General features: G+C 49.4%; 1 protein-coding gene and 1 long non-coding RNA gene across 5 annotated transcripts; both read right to left on the bottom strand.

Annotated features, from left to right (window-relative positions):
• Nucleotides 1-469: 469 nt before the first annotated feature.
• On the bottom strand, nucleotides 470-9869 carry LOC106149432. Of its 4 annotated transcripts, XR_001235626.1 has the most exons (4): nucleotides 6679-9869; nucleotides 4279-4401; nucleotides 3600-3664; nucleotides 470-846 (listed from the first exon to the last, which is right to left on the bottom strand). It is a non-coding gene; the product is annotated as an uncharacterized LOC106149432 (long non-coding RNA). The 4 variants fall into 4 exon arrangements; XR_001235627.1 differs by lacking the exon at nucleotides 3600-3664; XR_001235625.1 differs by lacking the exons at nucleotides 470-846; nucleotides 3600-3664 and having other exon boundaries at nucleotides 4211-4401; nucleotides 6679-7019; nucleotides 7185-9869.
• A 295-nt stretch (nucleotides 9870-10164) lies between these two features.
• On the bottom strand, nucleotides 10165-20254 carry LOC102029132 (chromosome unknown open reading frame, human C20orf85). The gene is made up of 4 exons (XM_005392246.2): nucleotides 20100-20254; nucleotides 18172-18253; nucleotides 16627-16725; nucleotides 10165-10544 (listed from the first exon to the last, which is right to left on the bottom strand). The coding sequence occupies exons 1-4, from the start codon at nucleotides 20165-20167 to the stop codon at nucleotides 10383-10385; spliced, it is 411 nt and encodes a 136-aa protein (XP_005392303.1). The 5' UTR covers nucleotides 20168-20254; the 3' UTR covers nucleotides 10165-10382.
• Nucleotides 20255-20839: the final 585 nt, after the last annotated feature.

Here is a 20839-nt window from a genome sequence, read left to right on the forward strand (position 1 = left end):
CCTGGTCATTGTCACACAGATAGCACTGGGGAGGGGCAGAGGTCTGTTGTGTGGAGGGGATGCGCTGCTTGAGTCAAACGTGTCGTTTTCACGCGTCAAGTTGGAGGGGCCTTTCGTTGGGTGTGTATCTGGATGTCTCCCAAGAGCCCCCTGCGCCTAAGGGGGCCTTTGGGAAGGTGAGTGGATGGTGCGGCTCACAGCGGACTTGCCACTAGCAAGGGGGTCTGGTGGGTGTGGCCTGAGGGCGTGGCTCCTCCCCTCCCTCCTGTCCGCCTCACACCTGCCCCGCCCTGAACCTTCTCTTCGTCCTTGCACCTCTGTCACGAGGTCCAGCTTCGGAGCTGGCAGACCCCGGAAGGAAACAAGAGTGAAGATAGACCGCTGCTCCCTTGAACTGCAGTTGTCGGGTATTTTGTCCCAGCAGTGAGGAGGAAAGTGACGAAGACATCTTTAGACATCCACGAGGAGATGTCAGGAAAACAGCTGGAAATTTGAGTTTATTTTAGAAATGATAAACCAAGGTTGCTGCCATATTTGCTTTAACTGGCATAGTATTTAATAATTGCTCAAACACGAAAAAATGTAGAAATATTTAAAAACTGGAGTATTTTGCATTTCAAAAATCTAAATCGTTCAGTTTCTTAAAAAAAAATTGCTCGGGCTATTGGGCACCCAGTGCCCTGGGGGCAGTGATCCTCTGGTTGGGGAGCATCTCCCCCTTTGAGCAGGATGTGGGCTCCACAGTTGTCACCTCTCCTTGAAATATCCTTGACCTTGATTCTGTCAGTTGCCTTTTATTGTTTTGCTCAAAGCAAAGAGGAACTTTATTTCTCCACACCCGGGTTGCTGTTGAAAATTGGAAAACAAAAGATATTGCAGGAACATCATGTTTCCAAATACATAGGACGGTAATACCCTTTTCCCTATACTTGGCCTATTTTGTTGTGTGCTTGAGGGTAACTAGGTCCATTTTCTGGTGCTAATAACACAGACTGGGTAAATTATAAAGAAAAGTTTCTTTTCTTTTCCTTTTTTTTCCTCACAGTTTTGGCCAAGGTTGAGGGGCTGCATCTGGTGACGGTTGGTGATGGCCTTTCTGAATCAGTAGTGGGTCCTGGCCCCGTCTTGGTGGCTTCCTTGGGTTTTGGTGGTCCAAGGGTCTGACTCTGCTCCCATGTTTGGTATAACTGTTTCATACAAATGAGTAGGAGAAGTAGGAAATTGCTGGCCACAAGGACAAGAAGCAAAGGTCTCTGTCACCAATGCTACTGCCGCCAGAATTGGTGTCATCAGACAACACGGGGAGCGCGTGCTCAAGAGGGATAAATTTAATGATTTTTAGTTAAATCTTAAAAAAAAAACCCACTAAAGAACAGACATCGTCTGAAATATGACACTATTACATCTGAGGGCAAAGGGTAATTAGAGACTGTGTAGAAATGTTTTCACTTTCTAAGAAGAAAAGCTCCCTAATAGCCTGGAAGGAGACCACTAGGATTTTAAACACTTAACCTTCACATATGTTTCCACGGAAGTATTGTGTGTGAGTGTTGGAGAAGCCTGTAATTTTCCCAGGATGGTACACAGCGCAGAGCATACTGGGCTGCGGGTATCGCTGGGCTGACCGGCTCTGACCGCACCTCCAGGCATCTCTCCCTCCTTTCAAAAAGTGCTGAGCACCGGCGGGCTGGACATCAGCTTAGGTGTCTCGTCTGTCTGCGGGAGAGGAAGCCTGCATGATCCCCAACCTGCTGGGAAGGCTGACCTACTAGGGATGTAGATAGTGTCACAGACACCTCACAGATCAGTGTAAAATGGCTCATCTGTTGCTCTCATAGCGTAGAGGAGTCAGGGCAGAGAAAGCGGTTCCTGGGAAGGGTCACCAGCTGAGAGCTGTAGGTGACTTGGAGTTTACTGGTGAAAGGGGAAGGAAGTATTGCCTGGTCTGGGATTTTGCCTTGCTTATAAACTCATAAATAACCTGTTCGGTGTCTTGAGCACTGCCAAAAGGCAGAGACTCCTGGGTCAGAGACAAAAGACGTTATTACTGTTGGCACAGGAAGTAGCAGGAGCACCAGCATGTGTCAGTCCTCTGCCCTCAGGCCCCAGGAGGAGCACGATGGGCATTATGGTTTGTGTCTAGATGGCCCCTCAAAGCCTCACGTGGTCATGGGGTTTTCTGGGAGCTGGCTGAATCTAGAGTGTGTGAATGATTTGCAGTGCAATGCTGGGATTAAGGGTGGGTGACTGCTGGATCTGTCCACTGATTGGATTGGAACCACCCTAATCCCAGTAGACTGGATACAATATAAGGCTCAGAAAGAGGCTTGTCTCCCTTTCTGGCTTGCTCTTGTTGCTTTTGCTGTCTTCTGCTGCCCCTCTGCTGTGAACTGTTGCCCCTCTGCCATGTGCAACCCTGCCGTGGAGCTGGCCAACTATGGAAACCCCCACAAACTGTGAGCTAAGGAAATCTTTCCCCCTTTAACTTTGGGTGTTGGGTGTTTTGTCTCAGCAATAAGAGAAAAATAATGAAAACAATGTGTTTTTGTGTCACAGCTGAGGGCCCAGGGCTTGGGAACCAGCAGCTCCCTACAGGTAGCAAGCCCTGACGTGCTCCTGAGCGAGACCCTTCCTCGTCCCTCTAGGCTGCAGGCTGCAGACACAATCCTGAGAGGCCTGGGCAAGGGCAGAGACATCATTCGTGGTGTACCTGGTGCATTAGCTTCTAGTGTGTGTGTGTGTGTGTGGGGGGGGGTCAAAACTACAATTCAAATGAGACTGGGTGCAGGCCAGGGTCGTGGACTTCGGGTCTTGCAGTGGCGAAGGGTAACCTTTATTGGTCTCTGATATTTTGACATAGTCATGGTCATAGTCTGTCTGGTTTCTTGATGCTTGTTCTACAGCTTTCCCTTCACTTGGCCTCTCTCTAACTCCTACCTCATTTTGGATGCTGCCTATCATGACTTGGAGCCCCGGAGTTCATTTTCAGGTCAGTTTTGACAGTGGATGCTTGCTTTATCAATTGCTTCACCAGCAGCATTCATTCCCCCCTGCTTTTGGAAACCATCGCGGGATTTCTTTCCAGGCAAACACCTTCCTCTTATTTGACTATGTGTTCTGTGTGCTGTGCTCCACTCTGTCCTAGGCCTGAGCTCCTCAATAAACTTCATGTCTTCCACTGCACTGACTGGCTCAGGAATGGACACGTCGACTCAATCCAAGTCAATGAGACACAATGAGACTTCTGTTTGAGACTCCTGGGAAATGGTCTTTGGGTCTTCCCCCACTCTGCTTGATTCTGAGAGCAAGGAGAGTCAGGAGCTGCTGCAGCCTCTTGTGACCATGAGTGGGCTTGTATGAGAATGGAGTCGTCATGGATGCCATGCTGACCCCCTATGCCCCTTATACTGCTCTCCTATCAGCAGTCATAGTGCAGTGCAGAAAGAAGTCAGCGTGGTTGACCGAAGGAGATAATCCAGGGGTTGGCTGGATAATAAGGACTTGATCCATTTTTGGCCAGTGAGACCCCCAGGGACATTTGCCAGATAGTAGTGGGGAGCTGCCTGCCAGAGGTGAGCAAGAAAGCTTGTGGCACTTACCGCTGATGATGCCATCCTACACCCATGAGGGAAATCAGTCTTAGAAGAAGCTGAGCCTGGGAAAGCTAAGGAAGGAAAGACAAAGCAGCTAGGTCTTTGACAACATTGTTAAGTTAGAATAGGCCAGGACCCAGCTTCTTTGGACCTCCTCTTTGTGATCTACGCAGTGTCCTTATTGTTGTGACTATGCTGAACCATATCACTTATACTTAAAAACAGTCAGACCAACCTGAAGGAAATCGGAGCAGGAAGATCTTGGGTCCTGGTGATATTGCTTAAATCCTATATCATTTATTTATTTATTTTTATTCAGTCTTTTTGAGACAGGGTCTCGCTATGCAGTGCAGGTTGGCCTTGGACTCACTTGGTGGGCTAGGCTGGTCTTGAACTCGCAACGATCCTCCTGCCTCAGCCTCCTGAGTGCTGGGATTACAGGCGTGTGCCGCCACGCCCAGCTCTTAAATCCTATATCAAACCATGCCTGAAGCGACCTTCCTCTTGAGCTTCCCAGTTGTCTAGTTTGGGTTAATTTACTTTCTCTTGCAACCAAGAGAATCCTGCAATATATGTTCATAACGATAGGAAAACACAGAAAAATCATCACTCCAGTATTTTCTGTGACGGAGGTATTAGTTATCTTTCCATTACTGGGACAAAATGCCTGACACACACAACTTACAGGAGGAAAGGCTTATTTTGGTTCATGATTCAATCCATGGTCAAGGGGGCATCAGGCAGAAATGTCACAGCAGAAGGATGTGGTGAAGAAAAGTTGCTCAACTCATGGCATCCGGGAAGAAAGCTGGAGAGAGAAGAGGCCAGGGATGAGAATATACGCTTCCAACTCACGCCCTCAGTGACTTACTTCCTCCGGCCGGACCCTACTACCTAACTACGTACAGCTATGAACCATCAATGGAACAACCCACTCATGGGCTGGTGGACCTATGAGCTCATCATCTTAGGAAAGTTCTACCTCTGAACACATGTGCCTTTGGGGGAGGGGCATTTTTAATCCAAACCATAACAGAAGGCAGCATTTTATTTCCTCTATCTCTTATGAGTTCTAAGCTCCAAGATGCACCGAAAGCCCAAAATATTTCTTCAGTTTGACACTGGTGCTCATTTGGTGACCAAACCCGAACCAAATTGATATGTAGCCCTATGGAATCTTTATTCTAGCTGGTGTGGATATTCCCAACTTTCTCTATGAAGATATTAATGGGTTTAATTTTGTGGGGCCGCTCAGCCTTGCCAGCAGGGTTATACAATACACAGTTGATGCTGTCCCTAAATTGTGCAAGTTTCTAAGTTCCCAGACAATCTAGTGCCAGGCTTTGGACCCTTGAAACAGGGACCTCACAGGGACAATTGTGTTTCAGTGTGTAAGAGTCATGTTTCCCGTACTTTGATTTTTTATTTAATTGTGTCACTTTCTTCTAACTCAAACAGAGCTCCTAGTTTGTCCCGGTCTGAGATGTGCTTGTGACAGAATCCATTCTGGATCCCCAACCCAATTACGTTTTGCCTCGTTTCAGAGACTGCTCTCTTTGACCGAGGCTGGTCCGGTGTTCATTGCTGTGATGTATTTCAGCATTGTGTGTACAGGTTCAATGGCTACGTCTTGACCTTGGAAATGCTGTGGTATTTTACAGTGTGTAGTGACATTTATGGGCCCATTTGGACACCCACAAAGAGGTTGATTTCCATAGATGAAATGTCAAGTTTGAAATCGTCCAGGGTAATTGAATCCTTGAGCGTTGTCCACTTCTATTCTCAACTGGGCCATTGACTGGACATTTGGTCCCATTATGAGACCGTGAATGCCGACCAAACTGCTTAATGCGGAAAGGTCAGACAGGGGGCCTCGGAAGGGGGTGAATGGGGAGGGTCACAGCCTGGTGAAATCTGATCCCTACAAAAAAGCTACCCCATTTTCACCTCTTTAAAAGCATGCATGCAGTTAGTTGGTGAATAAATTATGGAAAACAGAAAAACAAAACAAAACCCACCAATGGAAGTTACTTAGATGTTGGTTAGTTTAAAATCCAGCCGTCTATGTATGGACAGGAGCAAAATGGAGGAAAAGAATCCTTACTTCAGTGTCTAAGTAGAAGTAGTTTTAAGGGACATAAATTTGGAGTAAGCTTTATTTAAATTAAAAGGCAGCATGAAAGCCATCATATCATTACAACTTCCTCATTTTTTTTTCAGTATTGAGAATTGAACCAAGAGTCTTCACACTGAGCTACATCTGCAGCTCTTTAAAGAAATTTTATTTAGCTACAGGGGCTCATAAAGTCACCAAGTTCCCTGGGTGGGGCTCCAATTCATGATCCTCCTGCCTCAGCTCCCAGAGTGCTGGAAATACAGGTGTGTCCAGCTGTTTCCTATAGAATTAAATGTATTTGTGTGATGACTGTCCAAAGGACAGGTTTGTCTTCAGATACACCATGCCTACTTCCTCTGCTGCTGTATGGTCTACAGGAAGGGCTGGTCAGTTCCAAAGACCTTTGCCTGCCATCAGGATGTCCAGTCTTAGGGGCTGGGGATTTAGCTCAGCGGCAAAAGCGCCTGCCTGACAAGCGCAAGGTCGTGAGTTCAGTTCCCGGTACCGGAGAAAAACCAAAAAAAAAAAAAAAAAAAAAAAAAAAAAAAGGATGTCCAGTCTTGCTGAAGTTTTAGCTGTCCACATATGGTATGGCCCAATCATCCCCGTCTGGTCATCTTGACAACCATGTCTGCTGACAAGTCTCACTAAAAGCCAGCTGTCAGTCAACACAGAGCAGTCAGTTAGAATCAGAGTTAAAGCCAGCTCACCAGCATGTTTCAGAAGACTAAACGGACTTGCTGGCTTTCTGTCTAGCCTTGGGACCCGGACAGATCCAGAGTCCACCTTTTTTTGCTGTGTCTTTTTGCTGTCAGCTGTTGTGGTCACACAGATAACAGGTAAGAGGACTCCTAGATGCATTTGTGGGACTGGGGAAGGTGTAACCCAATGGTAGGGTGCTTGCCTAGCATGCATGACTTCCTGGGTTCCATCCCCAGCACTGAAAACAAAAATGAGAACAAAGAGCACCTGCCTTTGGAGGTCCGTCCCCAACCACGAGGTGAACTGCCTCCTGCTGGGGGATCTGTGATCCTTGTGATGCTGAGTTGGAGATCAGCCACACCATGCTCTTTCTGGCCACTTTGCTCTACTCTGGTGGGGACATCTGGTCACGAGAAGAGACCCACATTTCTTCAAGGGCAAATGCCTTGCCTACAGTGGTGGCCCAGATGCCAAAACATTAGGATCAAATAGGGACGGGCCTGGCCAAGCATCCGGCTGTTTAGTCTACATTGGTCTAAACATCTGGGTTACTGGAAACATCTCTGGAGTTAAAAGAGCCACATGATCTGGTCCCACACAAAGGCAGCCTGGGTAAGGAAAAATGAAAGACACATGGTTGGAGGAGGATGTTTTCTAGGTGTGTGTGGGGGTCAGGGGAGAGGAAGAGACAAAATGTGTTCAGGCTCCATTTATTCTCTAGGGCTGCTGCACCAAAGTGACACAAACTGGGCGGCTTAAATTTATCCTCTCACCTCTCAGGAAGATTCCAGAAATCTGAAGTCAAGGTTGGCAGGACCATGTTCCTTCTGAAACAGGCAGGGTGGGATCCCCTCTCATCTCTTCCCAGCTTCCGATAGGTTGCTGGCAAGTTTTAGCATTCCTTGGCTTGTAGACATGTCACTCGGATTTCTGCCTCTGTCATCACAGCTGTTTCCTGCCTGTGTGTGTCTTTCTCCGTTTTTTCTAAGGATATCAGTCATACTGGATCAAACGCCCAGGGTGACCTCACCTCAATTTAACTAGTCACTCCTGCAGTGACCTTATTTCTAGATAAGGTCATCGTATCAGTTAGGGTCCATTAGAGGAACTGATTTAATATATGAATATATATATATATGATATATAAAGGATTTACAAAATTGGCTTAAAATGGCCACAGTGGAGGAAGGGGAGGAAGAATGAAAAATGGCTGCCTGTGTGCTGGAGGGCTGGAGGATCCAGCTGGAGGTCTCAGGCCTGGAGCTCCCTGCAGTCTGGTGTGAGTCTGTGGCAGGAAGCCAAAGGGTCTGCGCTGGGAGGCGGAAGAGTCTGCAGTGGAAGCCTGAGGAGCTGGAGACAAACGTCCAAAGGCAGTGGATGGTGAAAATGGGAGCTCCTCTAGAGAGGCAAAAAGGGCAGGCTGACTTCTTTCCCTTTTTATTCCATCTAAGCTATCAGCCTGTTGCTGGCGCTGCCCACATCCTGGGTGGGGCTTCCTCTTCAGTTTGTGGCCTACCTGTCCATCATCCAGAACACCCAGAACTGTGCTCCATGAATGTGCTACGCATTTCTTAATCCATTCCAGTTATGTCACAATTAACCATCACAGTCACATTCACAAGATCTGGGTGGCTAGGACTTTAACAGATCTTTTTTTGGGATGCTACGCAACCCATAGAGCTCTGTTTGCTCAGACCTAAGGAGCTGTGGCAGGTGAGGAGCATGGTCAGAGGTAGTGACAAGACTCTCAAAACAGCTTTTCCTTCGTGTGTTGGCCCTTCCAGGCTGGGAAGCCCATGAAAACATGAGTTGCCCACCCTAGGGCTGGAAGAAGGATGGTGAGAGGCACAGACGCATCCAGGAGGCAGGGAGAAGTCTTCTGATTTGTGGCCTGTCCTCTGCCCCAAGAGGTTGGCTCTGAAAGTGTTGGCAGCTGCCCTTTAGAGGTGAGAAGCCTGGTTACAAAGCACATTCTGGAGATTTCTACCAAGAACAGCATCCCTGAGTAGGAAAAGCTCCTCTGCTGGGGCTTCTGGGGTTGGGAGGCTCTGAGTCCAGAGCTCATGGGGATGGTGTTGGCTACCCCAACTGTCATGGAGGGCCATTAGAGGCGGATCAGAGGAGTTGAGGCTGGTATGCAAGACCATGGATGACCCAAGGCCCTCGTATAATCCTAAGAGAGGGGACTGCTGCACTAGCTGCAGTACGCCCACCCGTGGCTGGGTAGAAAAGGGAACAGTAGATGTTTGTGTGGATGGGCCTCATCAGTCCCACCAGATAGAGGCCAAGTGGAGGAGGAGTCCACGCTGCCAACAAGGAGGGCTGCCTTCCCACAGGAGGAAGCTACCTGTGACAGTGGGATGAGGACGCGTGCAGAGGGTGTCTGCACACTGCGAATGGAGGATTCAGCCCAAGGTCTGGAGCTCACTGCAGCATCCCATGGGAGTCCGTATCAGTCTGCCGTGGAGGCTGAAGAGTCCACACCGGAAGCCGAAGGACCTGCGCCGGAAGCCGAACAGCCTACACTGGAAGCCAGGAGGTGATGTCCAAGGTGAAGGTGAAGACTGGAGCTCCTCCAAAGAAAGAGTCAGATACATCCTACACCCTGGGGGGCAAAACTGCTGAGCCCATTTAGTCAAGTTTAACTAAATTTCTCAGTTTGCCACAGTCAGTCAACCATCATAACCCCCCAAACGATGAGCCCCAATAAGCTTCTCCTTTAAGTTGTATATGTCAGGCATTTTGTCCCAGCAATAGAAAGGTGAGAAACACAGCATGTGGGGGCCGGGGATATAGCTCAGCAGCATGAGCACCTGCTTGGCGAGCGCAAGGTCCTGAGTTCAATTCCTGGTACCAAATAAAAAACCACAGCATGTGTCTCTGTGGAGGGTAGAGGACTGTGCGCGGCTCCGCTGCCCCGCCTGTGCCAGGTCTGAAGAAGGCACTGACCCTGTGCTCTCAGAAATGGACCTGTGCCAGCTGCCCCAGGCTGCTACCCACTGCCCTCTCATCTACATTTTGGGGTCTGTCCCAAGAGGCCTATGGACCTGCTGGCTCTTTCCCTTTGGCCACATGGATGCCCGCTTCCCCACCCCTTATTTGAGGACCAAGAGCAAAGCTGTGGAGCTAGGCAGGGATGGATGTAACATGCTAACCAAGAAGTTGATGTGTGGGGCAGGAATGCACTTGTTGGCCAGCCTGGCACTGCTTACTCCAGGGTGGGAGCCGTGGGCAGGCCAGGAGGGTGGTGGGCTCAGCTCCCCGGGGAAGCCCTTCTGGAAATCTTGGGCTTGTTTCTGCCCTGGAAACTGCTGACTTACTGTAAATGTCTCAGCAAGGGGGGCAGCAGGGATACCTGGCATAAGCCAGGACCAGGGTTTAGTCTACAGCACTGAAAAAAGAAGACCTAGACCAATATTTCTAAAACTAAGGGACCGGGGATATAGCTCAGTAGCACAGTGCCTGCCTGGCAAGTGCAAGGTCCTGAGTTTGATTCCTGGTACAAAAAAAAATTAAATTAAATCACTACTATTTTTAAAAAACCTATACAAGCTGGGTGTGGTGGGACATGCCTGTCATCACAGCACTCTGGAGGCTGAGGCAGGAGGATCACTGTAAATTCGAGGCCAGCCTGGACAACACAGTGAGTTCAAGGTCAGCCTGGATTACAGAGCAAGACCCTGTCTCAAAATAAGGACAACAACAACATTCATGTAATACTTTGAAATTCCCAAGAAAAGCAAGCAGACAACATCAGGGTATCTATTTTGTTCTCTTCATTACATGAGTCAAGAACCATTACTCTACATGGACATTTAGAAGGATGGAGCCAGATGGTTTAAGGCCAACTTTGTGTTCTTTGCTGCATCCTTGGATGAAGATGCAGGGATTATGATCTCAGAGATGTGGGCTGGGGGTTCTCCCTCACTCTGCAGGCACCCGGGATCCCTGCTCCCTGGCTGGGCTGAGACTCAGTGGATGCCCTGCTTGGGCCAGCCGAGGCCCTGGGCGTAGGCGCCTTTGCAGCTCCGGATGGCGTTGTCGTGTTCCAGGCACTTGTTGAGGCCTGGCACCGCAGACCGCCAGCCGATGAAGCCCTGGGTCGTCTGTGGGACCGGGGGCGAAGGCAGGACCTGGGAGGAAACACGGGGCGTTCGTCACCGGGGGCCACAGCACCACAAGGAGCATCCCTGAAGGTCCCCGGGACTGGCACAAAAGGCCAGGTGTGCAGAAGGCAGAAAGAAAAGCCAGTGTCACCAGTGTGGCCTGAAAATAAATGTGCTCCAGCGGCAGGCACCCGAAGCTGTGTCTTTCAGCCAAGTCATGAACGTGGGACATGTTTCTTTATCTTGTAGTGCTTAGCGTATTTAATTCAGGAGCTCTAGGTAAGTTAATTTTTATTTCATAAAAGAGAGCAAACAGAAAAGTAAAAAAGGTTGGGTACAGAAATATTAAATACAGCAGGCCTTACTGGCTTTTATAAAATATATGACAATATTGTTAGACGGTATTGTGGCAGTTTAAATCTTGTTTTAATTAGAAGGCTCGCTCTCTCTCTGTCTCGCACACACACACACACACACACACGCACACGCACACACACACACACGCACACTTTAAACTGTAGAGACCACAGGAATGCAAAGCAATTGAATTGAATTAAACAATCAAAATGAAAACAGGCTTCTGTCTGAAAGGAAAAAGCATAGCTCCATTTGTCAATTCCTTGGACAGATTTGAAATTCTCCGAAAAGGAGGGTAACTTTCCTTCCTTTCTCTCTTCTTGTAAAGTAACCCGTTTCTGACCGGGGACAGTATTTGAACAGCGGCATCAGCAAGGAATATCAGTGCAAACAGAGCTGGGGTAGCAATTTCCTGTGCCGGGATCGGGAGTCCATTCCTATCAGAACTCCCCCGCTGGCGTGGGCAGAAGGGAAGGGTCCAGCAGGCCGGCTCTGACTTGGCGATGAAGGCCCTTAACCTGCTCATGGGGAGGCACGAAAGCCAATCTCCGAGAGACCGCAGGTCGGGAGCAGCGTCCTTGTGCCAGTTATGTGCAGAGCCGTGCAGAAGGGAAACCACCCTTATGGCTGCCTGCCTGGCAGGGCCTTGGAAACACACAAGCTGACTTTCCAGCCTCTACCCAGAGTGGAAACCGCCCTGAGATGTCACACCTCAGGCTCCAGTGGCAACAAGGTGAAAATACTACTGTTCACCAGGGCCTCTCGGAGTACGAGCAATGTCGCAGATACCTGCAGAAACTGCACCTGCAAACAGCCTTTAACCCGAAGACCTGCCCCTGACCGGAATCCTATCCTATCCTAACGTCTGCACACATCTGTACCGCGTCAACTCCTGTGGGCCACAGTAAACGACTCGTCAGAGCCTGCAGTCCACTGATGGGACTCATCCAACTCCCACACTCCAGAGCAGGTGCAGCAGGTACAAAGAACGAGGAAGCTCTGTGTTCTAAGAAGAAACAGCCTCCAGGATCAGCTTCTAAGTGGCAAAAGGTGCTGAAAAGTAGGGACACCGTGGTCCAAGTCGGGTAATAAGAAAGCAGGGCAAGGTGCCCACTGCATGCATGTCCGTGTGTGCTCTATCTCGGGAAAATGCAGACACTTTTTCCTGGTGGTGGGGCAGGGGTGTGGGCTGTTCATAGAACACTCTGCTGGGTATTAAGATCATCAGTTAAAAATGAACATAATTTTAGCTGGGCGTGGTGGTGCAGGCCTGTAATCCCAACCGCTTGGGAGGCTGAGGCAGGAGGATAGAAAGTTCAGAGCCAGCCTGTACAACTTAGTGAGGCTTTGTCTCAAAAGTGAATGAATGAATAAGTAAAATGAAAAGGGCTGGGGGTGGAGCCTAATGGTAGAGCACTTGCCTAGCATGTTCGATCCCTAGTACTGCACACATAAACACACACATATACACACAGGAAGGTATTTTTAAAGACTCATCACCCAATGAGGCAATAGAAGGGAGACAAAGGAAACCAAATCCACTTCTTGAGTGAAGATAGATGCGTAGAGCAAGGCAGAGGTTAAGTGGCTTTCTCCCCTCTGTCAAGGTCCTTGTCCCCAGTCGGTTGTCCCTATTGGCACTGGCTGGTGCATACGGCGTAACATCTGACCCTTGCTGTGCAGCACACTGGCCAACAATGAGGATACAGCGCTTCCCTAGGTCACCAGGAGTGTATTCTGCTCTTGTGCCTGGCTGGGGGATAACCTTTGAAAGGGACAGCTCTGGTCTCAGCTGCCGCCCACTGAGCAGACCCTGGGACCATTTGTAGCAGAAGAAAGGGAGGCCCCTGTGGGGACAGCTTGTGCTAGAGACAGCAGACGTGAGGTGGGTCCCTTGCCACTGAGCTCTCTACTGGGGCAAAGGTGGGGAGTTGATGGGATTCAAACTCAGCCCTGAAAAACTATCAGCCCCACTTCTCATCCCCTCTTCTCTTGTTGTCTTCTAGCTGCACTGACTGTTCTGGTCCAGAGGACCAGCTTCCCAAACGCAAGCATCGCCAGGCACACATGCAAAGACCATGACTGACCTAGAGCAAAATGCTGTGGTGTATGAGGATGTTCCTTGCATATTATTCTCCCAAATCTCAAACTGGAAACCACCTGGATGTCCAGGGATAGGGAACCGGTTAAATAAATTACTGCAGTGAGACAGATTAGGAGGACCGGACCTTCCCCAAAGGATATTTTTCCTTTTTCTTTGCAAAAGCATTGGCCAAGAACAAGTGTTGGATTGAATTGAAAAGGATGCTAACTTTATATTGACTTTTGGGTTCACTCAAGAATCAGGATTCTAGTTTCTGTAGTGGATGCATAGCAAGCCAAGTGCTCTGCCCCCCAGGAGGTCATACACATGTTTTCACTTCCTATCATAGTTTTAAAAATATCTTTTCCTGTTTTTTCATTTTAAACAGCTGAAGCCATCAAGGATTGGTGAGAGTAGGTGCCCATGGCCTGGCAGCTTGACTGACAGCTGTCAGGCCCCCATTTGAGTGCTTGGCTGTGACATCACCATTACCCTGAGGGATGGCCAGAGAGAGCATTGTGCCTGGCAGGGAAAGATTACCACTATTGTCTCCCCAGCCCTGACTCTGACTGTGCTGTCATTATCACTGTTGCCTGTCACTGCTCCGGAGATTGCGGCCTCAGCACTGTCACTGGAGGAGCTCCAGGAAGTGGCTACTTCGGCTTCTGGGAAACTTACAGGAAGATACTAGGTGCTGCAGGCTCTGGCTGCTGACAGCTGTAATCACTCAAGGCCCACAGCTGCAACACTGAGGGCGGAGAGCTGCTGGCATGCAAGGCTTAGGGCTGTAACTCTAAGGACAGAGTCACCAGCACTACAACACCAGAGCTGTTAACACCAGCTTCTCACAGAGCTGCATGTTGCCCGTTAGCAATTTCCATCCAAATTGAGCCAAAGAACCCTGAGACAGTTGGTAACTACGAGGAAAGATATTCAGGATGCACTGATAAGTGACAACAGGGAGCTACAAAGAAACCTGTATAGTCTGACTTTCAAACATCTATGTATACATATAAGTAAGTGCTGCCCTCATAGGTCCCGGGAGTAGTCAAGGATACCATTGCAGAACTCAGATAAATCTGCTGTGTGAGTTGGGGCCTTCAGCCTTCATCAGCTTTAACTTCTCCATCTGCAAACTGAGCTTGATGGTGACAGTCTCCACCTTGTGAAGCTGGAGGTGGAAGGAGATGCAGCAGCCCACGTAAGACACTCAGCATAGTGAATGCTATGGCTTGTGTCTAGATGTCCCCCAAAACCTCATGAAATCATAGAGCTTTTTCTTTGGAGGTGGCTGGATCTAGAGTGTGTGAATGATTCATAGTGCGATGCTGGGATTAAGGGTGGGCGATTGCTGGATCTGTCCACTGATTGGATTGGCACTGGCCTAATCCTGGTGGACTGGATACAATATAAGGGACAGAAAGAGGCATCTCTCTCTCTGTTTCTCTCTCTCATTGCTTTTGCTGTCTTCTGCCAGCCATGAATTGCTCTCCTCTGTGAAGCCACCCTGCCTTGGAGCCAGCTGGTGGAGGACTGAAACCTCTACAAACTGTGAGCTAAATAAACCTTTCCGCCCTTAATTTGGGGTGTTGGGTATTTTGTCTCAGCACAGAGAGAAGTAACTAAGACAGTGAGAGACTGAGAGCTTCTAGTGAAGACCTGGGGCTTATTAAGTGGTCACCCACGTGCTAGGAAAACCTCTGGAAAGGGCACCCCAAAATGTTCACCATAGATAGGAGTGCAGTGCATGTGGGTGTTCTAGTTACCTTTACACACACACACACACACACACACACACACGCACACATCTTCTTTGGTGGTCCTAAGGACTGAACCCAGAGCCTTCACATTGAGCTACATCCCCAGCACATTTCAACAATTTTTGTTTAGAGACAGGGTCTCTAAGTTGCTAAGTTACCCAGGCTTGGAACAGTGATGCTCTCGTCTCAGTTTCCCGGAGTGCTGGGATGATCAACGTGTGCCACAATGCCCAGCATTAAACACTTTTTAAAAAGATTATGACTCTCTATTGCTTTGTAATCAGGGGGAGAGAAACCCTCACCAGCTCTCAGCGAAGCCCCTCCCTTATCCGTCCTTCCCTCCCTCTTTTCTCCGCTCCCTCCTTACTTCCTCTTACTCAGAGATACACAGTGACAAGTGTTCTCCGTGTGCCAGCTGCTCTGTCACACCCCAGACTCCAGGACAGCTCGGGAAGGGGAAACACATAGAGTCAAAAGCCTCGGCCCTGCTCCTTTGTGCTGGGGTTTTACCCCCTCTCCATCAGCATGCAGAACTTTCTCTGTAGCCAGCAGAGGCAGAACCGAAGACCCAGTGACAGTCTCATGAAAAGAAGCCCTGGGACATACAAAGCTTGACGATGTCCGGAGGCATCTGGCTCATGTCCACAGGGAGCGTGCCTCTGGGAGACACCTGTTTTCTGTGGAGGTGCCTGGTCACTTCTGACCCTTTATCCCCGTCATTTGTTCTCTGCTTGGCAACCAGACTGACCTTTCAACAGAGGCTCTGCCACAGCCCTGCCTAGAACAGTGGCCGTCACTGCAGACAGACTCGAGTCCCAACTCCTTCCCACCTGAGGCCCAGCAGGCTCTGCCCCACCCTCTGTGCCCGATGCACACCCTTTCCCTGCCCCCACCTCCAGCCCAGCTCACTGAGCTGCAGTGACATCACCATCACCTGCTGCTCCTGGAACATGCCAGCTTTTCTCCCGTTTTAGGGCTTTCGGATGTGGTATTCCCTTTCCCTGGAAAGCTTCTCGCAGAGCCGGCCCTGGGCACCCTTTGGCTCTTGGCTCAGTGGCTATCTCCACAGGACGCCCGCCGTGGCCATCCCATCCTGCTCTCCTCTAGCACATCACCTGCCCGTCTTCTTCATGGGCACCACATGTGACAGTTTTATAGACGTTCTCATTTAGTGTTAATTCCCGAGCCCAGAGATGTGGGCTGTGGTCTCACTTTCTTGTGCATCAGTTTGCCCAGCCAAGCACCTGGATGCTGGTGATGGCTGACGGTATCAGCACCCTCGAACATGCTTAGCCCCGTTCCAAGTCCTTCACACACCTTATCTCGCGGGACCTGACATCACTCATCAAAGTAGATGCTCCACTGACCCAGGGACAGCGGTGCCAGGAGCACATGGAGACACAGAAAGGTCAAGCCACTTGCCCTATACCACACTGGAGGTCAGCAGCAGACCAGGACTTGAGCTCAGGTCTCATTCCCGAGCCAGAGCCTCACCTGCCTTATTTTCCTGCTCAGCCACTACACATATTTGCTTTGAGAATGGGTGACACCCCTCCCCTGGTCCCTGGCTTCCCTCTGACTGCAGAGCAGGAGGCCATGGCTCCTGCAGGTATGCAGATGTCTCACTTGATGTGATTCCAAAGTCTGGGCTTGGAAAAGGCCTGGACTCAGGACTCTGTGCTGCTCACCCCAGGGTTCTTAACTTTTGGGTTTGGGAGGATTCCAAGTTTTTTTTTGAGGCAGGGTCTCCTTATGTAGTCCAGGCTGGCCTCAGACTCACGGCAATCCTCCTGCCTCAGCCTCCCTAGTGCTGGGATTACAGGTGTGTGCCACCATACTTGGCCAGGATTCCAATTTTTCATGGGGTCATATCTTAGAAAAATGAGAATTAAAATATGACTTCTCTAACCTTTATGTATTTCTCCACCGGGGTCACTGGCCGGATGCGGAAATGCTCAGGAAGCTCAATTTTTGGCTTTGGGGTGCGAGGTTCTTCACCCTGGATCAACTGAAATGGAATGCAGAGACGGGGACCCTGAGGGTGCGGCCTGGGGATGTGAGCTCTTCAGCATCCCCTCCAAAGCTCACACTGCGCAGGTGTCAAAAGGGGCTCAGAACATTAGGTAGATCTGCCCCAGCGACACTGCTAGAAAGTGCAGAGTGGGCCCTGCCTGCGGCCAACTCAGCCTGAAGCCACGATTAACTGCTATCCTCCTAGGGCTCATTGCCGCCTACTAATTTATATCCCCTGCGTCCTGACTCGAGAAAACACTACAGGTTATGGACTCAAATTAAAAAGTGCCAGCAAGGTTCCAGGACCAATCTTTCAGATCATAAAGGAGAGCCCCCACACCCCCTTTGAATGTTTAAAGCCATTTCGAACTCTTTGAAAACCCAATTTAATTACATATAAGGAATATTAATATGGACTCATTTTATGCATATTATATTAATAAGGTCTCATTTTATGCATACAATTTAAAATTGTGTAACTCTCTACGAATTAAAAAAACTCATTAAGCATGGCATAATTTCAAGGCTAGCGGGGTGGGGCGGATTACGGATGGAGCGTCTGTCACCTTGAATCATGAACGTTTTGAATTAGCCCATTATTCAGTGCCACAGCCCCCCAGAGAGTGTGGCTTCCTTGCAGTCAAGGAGAGGGAGTTTGAGACGTCCCAAAGTGGCTACAACCCCACGGAAACCCACACAGGCAGTTCGAGTGTCTGTACGGTGGTTTCGTACACTGGAGATACTTATTCTAGGTGCAGAAGATTTCATTCGGGCATCTGGGTTGCGGGACCTGTCTGTCTCCTAAAGATTTAGAATATGTAATTGGCCTTCCTGTGTGGTAGCACTCCTGGTGGCTGCCTCTTTGGACAGGGAGATGCTCTCTGCCAGCATGGTCCCCTCTCCCTGTTAATTGTTCTGGGCTCCTTCTCCTGTCTGATCCCTGCAGACTTCCGGACCCTGCTTTTGTCCATACACATAGCATCTTCCCATTAGTCCTTCACAGATCTCCTAGGCTCTAGCTTGATAGGGGCCCACACTCCTTCTTATTCCACCAGTCCATGTGGTTATGCAGTTAGGCAGGTGGGACCCTTAGCCCATTTCACAGATAGGAAGCCTGAGCTCAGGCAGCCAGGGAACCAGACTGACCAGATTCTCACCATAGCATGTCCTCCCGTGGTTGTGTGACTGATGTTCTTTGAGCTCCTTTTCCTGACCTGTAACATGGGCTTTTACTCAGATTAAATGGGCTGGTTCTGAGCGGGCACTGAGCATGCGCCCGGCCCCACGGCAAGCGCTCAGCCACTTGTGGGAGGAAGGGGGCACCTGGCTTCAGAGTGATCTTCGGCAACCACACCCTCTGAGTCTTATTCTGGCAAATGATACACTGATTGTCTCAAACCACCGACGCCATAAATGTGGAGCTCATGAAATTTATATTTACCTCCTCGAGGGGGGTTGTCAAAAATCCCCAGTTCTGGGCCCAGTTTTTCCGTGCTTCAGATTCGGCCTTGAGACGATATCTCCTGAGAAAGAAAGTTCCCCAGTGCTGGGCAACATCTGAAGAAGGCTCGAGCTAAAAACCGTCCAAGGACGGGAAGTCTCGCATCCGAAGTGCGCAGAGATGGGATTGTAGTTCCACTCGGGCAAAGCTGGGAGCCGGAGCGCAGAGCCCGGGGCTGAGTGCCTCGCACCGTGCGGGGAGCCTCTGGGCTGAGGCGGGAGGGGCGCTGGTGGCTGTGACCCTGGGGAAGGCACTCTAGCAGCAGACCAGAAGGGGGCTGGCTCTGCCCCAGGGGCCGACTCAGTAGTGAATGGCACTTGATGCTTATTTTCGAGCCCCTGTGACCCACGTGATTCTGTACACCTCTTCCCCTCAGGTGTCAACAGCATGACCGTGACATCCGGTCCCTCCTGCTGCTGCACCCAGGGGCCTCCCACCCCGCCCTCCCCTGACACTGCTGTTGCCTCATGCCTGTGTAGCTACTGGCCAACTGAGTCAGCTGCTGTTGACAAACTGGTGTGCCACGTCTCGCAAATAGCTAATAAACCTTTAGTCATCTCGGTTTTTCACGTCCCTTCTATTTTGGCATCAAGAAATATCTCATCCTCCCCCACCCGGACAGCTTTGGAGCCTCCGATCAAGCTCTCGGGCGCTGAGCAGTAGCTTCTACTCAGATTAAATGGGCTGGTTCTGAGCGGGCACGAGCTGTATCCTAATAGAGATGTAACATGAGCCACAAATGCGAGTCATACGCATGATTATATATTTTCTAGTAGCCCTACCAAAAAGAAAGGAAAATAACCAGTAACATCTGTACTTCTTTTGTATGACTCTTGGAAATCTGTTGCATATTTTACATTTAGAGGTAGGCCCAATTTGGATCAGTTACATTTCAAGTGTTCACCAGCCATGCTGGACATTAGATTCTGAAGTCTAAGGCTTTACAGCTCCAGTTCATGAGATCAGACCGTCTAACTTGGGTTTTGAAGGATGGGTAGGAGTTTCTCTGGTGGAGAAAGGAGGAAAGGGTGTTCAGGAAGAGGAAACAGATCTTGCTATGGAAGTGTTTCCTGTTGAGGATACCTGGATGAAGATAAAGGTGTTTTTTTTAAAGATCAAATTATATATTTTATGCTAAATGATGGTTTTCCATTTAAGAGAGTGATGTAAAGTTTGCTATAAAAAGAAATGTATTAAGTGAAACAGTCAATTTAAACACAAATATAAAGTGACTAATCAAGGTGTTACAAGGAAATGATAAAATTGCAGACATATTAAATAGGATAACTGAAGTAAGGTAAGCAATTATATTGAGTTGTTCCTAAAACTTAACTTGCATCTAAATTAGTAACTTCTCATATTAGCTAGAGCTTCAAAAGAATGAAATAAAAAATATTCAGTAATCCAACAGGATGCCAGGTAAGCACATCCATCCCAAAGTTCTGCTGAACATCTCTTTTAGAAAAAAGGATCTGTTTCTGAATTTAAAATTTGTTATTACATAAAAGTCCAGGACAATAGAGAACTAAAGTACATACATATGACTCCTTCAAATTGAACAAATGTTAATTTTTTTAAACTTTGGTGAATCTGAAGACTAAGAAAACATCTTATGTGGCCCGTGACAAACAGACCTATGAGGATTGTGGCAAAAATGTTTAGCCTTTGCGGTGGGCTTGGAAGCAAGCGGAGAAAGAGAGCAGGGTTGACGGGGTTCCCCTAACGCTGCCCTCTTTCCTCAAGGTCCTGGACCGTCCACAGAGCACCCTTCCAGCACCCAGCCGTCGACTGTCTCTTGGACTTGGGGAAACAGAGGCTGCCAGGGGTGCAACCTCCAGGTAAGGGCAGCCTAGCCACTGGGACGTTACCAGATCTCGTCCTGGGCCACAAGGTTCATGCGCTGTGCCGCCTCGGTGCTGATCATTTTCCCTGCCATGGGGCCGGGGTCTCCTCACGCCCAACGCGCCTGGGGTCTGGGCTCAGCGTGTCTCGAGTCACTAGCGAGACGGTTGCTAGGCAACTTGAGACGCGGAGGCGGCTGCCCTGGTGCACCTGGAGGGGGTGGGGCCGTTGGGCCCTGGCTGGTCAGACAAACCTTCCTGGTGGGCGGGCCTGGCTTCCTCTGCTTGCTCTGAGCCTTTGGTCCGTCACCCTGCCCACCTGTCCCTCCGAGGGAGACCTCGAAACTGACACCTTACCTCTTTTACAATTTAAACCTGCTATGGAAGCAAAGCATACCTATCAGGGCACACATGCCCAAGTGCACAAAGCTTAGCGAAGCAAGGCAGAGAGCATCACTGCCTAGAGACTGGGAAGCAGATTTCCAGCCACCTTCAGCGGCCGTGGACGCCTTCCGGCCTCCGCCCTGTGTACACCTCTGTGCAGACAGCAGTCTGGCCACTGCTGTGGGTCGAATCATCCAGATGGTCTTGCTTGTGGCTGCTTCTTTGCTCTGCGTCACTTTCCAGAGGTCCCTGGCTGTGAGTCCCCCAGTGGGCTCACATCTGCTCCTGCACAGTGTTGTGTTCTGTCCTATGAGACTGCACAAGTCTTTTGGAGAACACAGGCCCACGTTTCTGTCAGCATCCACTCTTTGTAACCATTCCGC

This window comes from Chinchilla lanigera, unplaced genomic scaffold (genome assembly GCF_000276665.1).
Source record: "Chinchilla lanigera isolate Chin_1 unplaced genomic scaffold, ChiLan1.0 scaffold00044, whole genome shotgun sequence".
Classification (NCBI taxonomy): Eukaryota; Metazoa; Chordata; class Mammalia; order Rodentia; family Chinchillidae; genus Chinchilla; species Chinchilla lanigera.

Bases quoted from the DNA above. Each gene is read 5' to 3' on its own strand.
- LOC102029132 (XM_005392246.2), bottom strand. From the start codon at position 20,167: ATGGCAGGGAAAATGATCAGCACCGAGGCGGCACAGCGCATGAACCTT. The intron at 18,254-20,099 runs GTAACGTCCCAG...TTTCTTTCTCAG, and splicing joins GTGGCCCAGGACGAGATCTG to GAGATATCGTCTCAAGGCCG. The intron at 10,545-16,626 runs GTTAGAGAAGTC...GTTTCCTCCCAG, and splicing joins CGGTGGAGAAATACATAAAG to GTCCTGCCTTCGCCCCCGGT.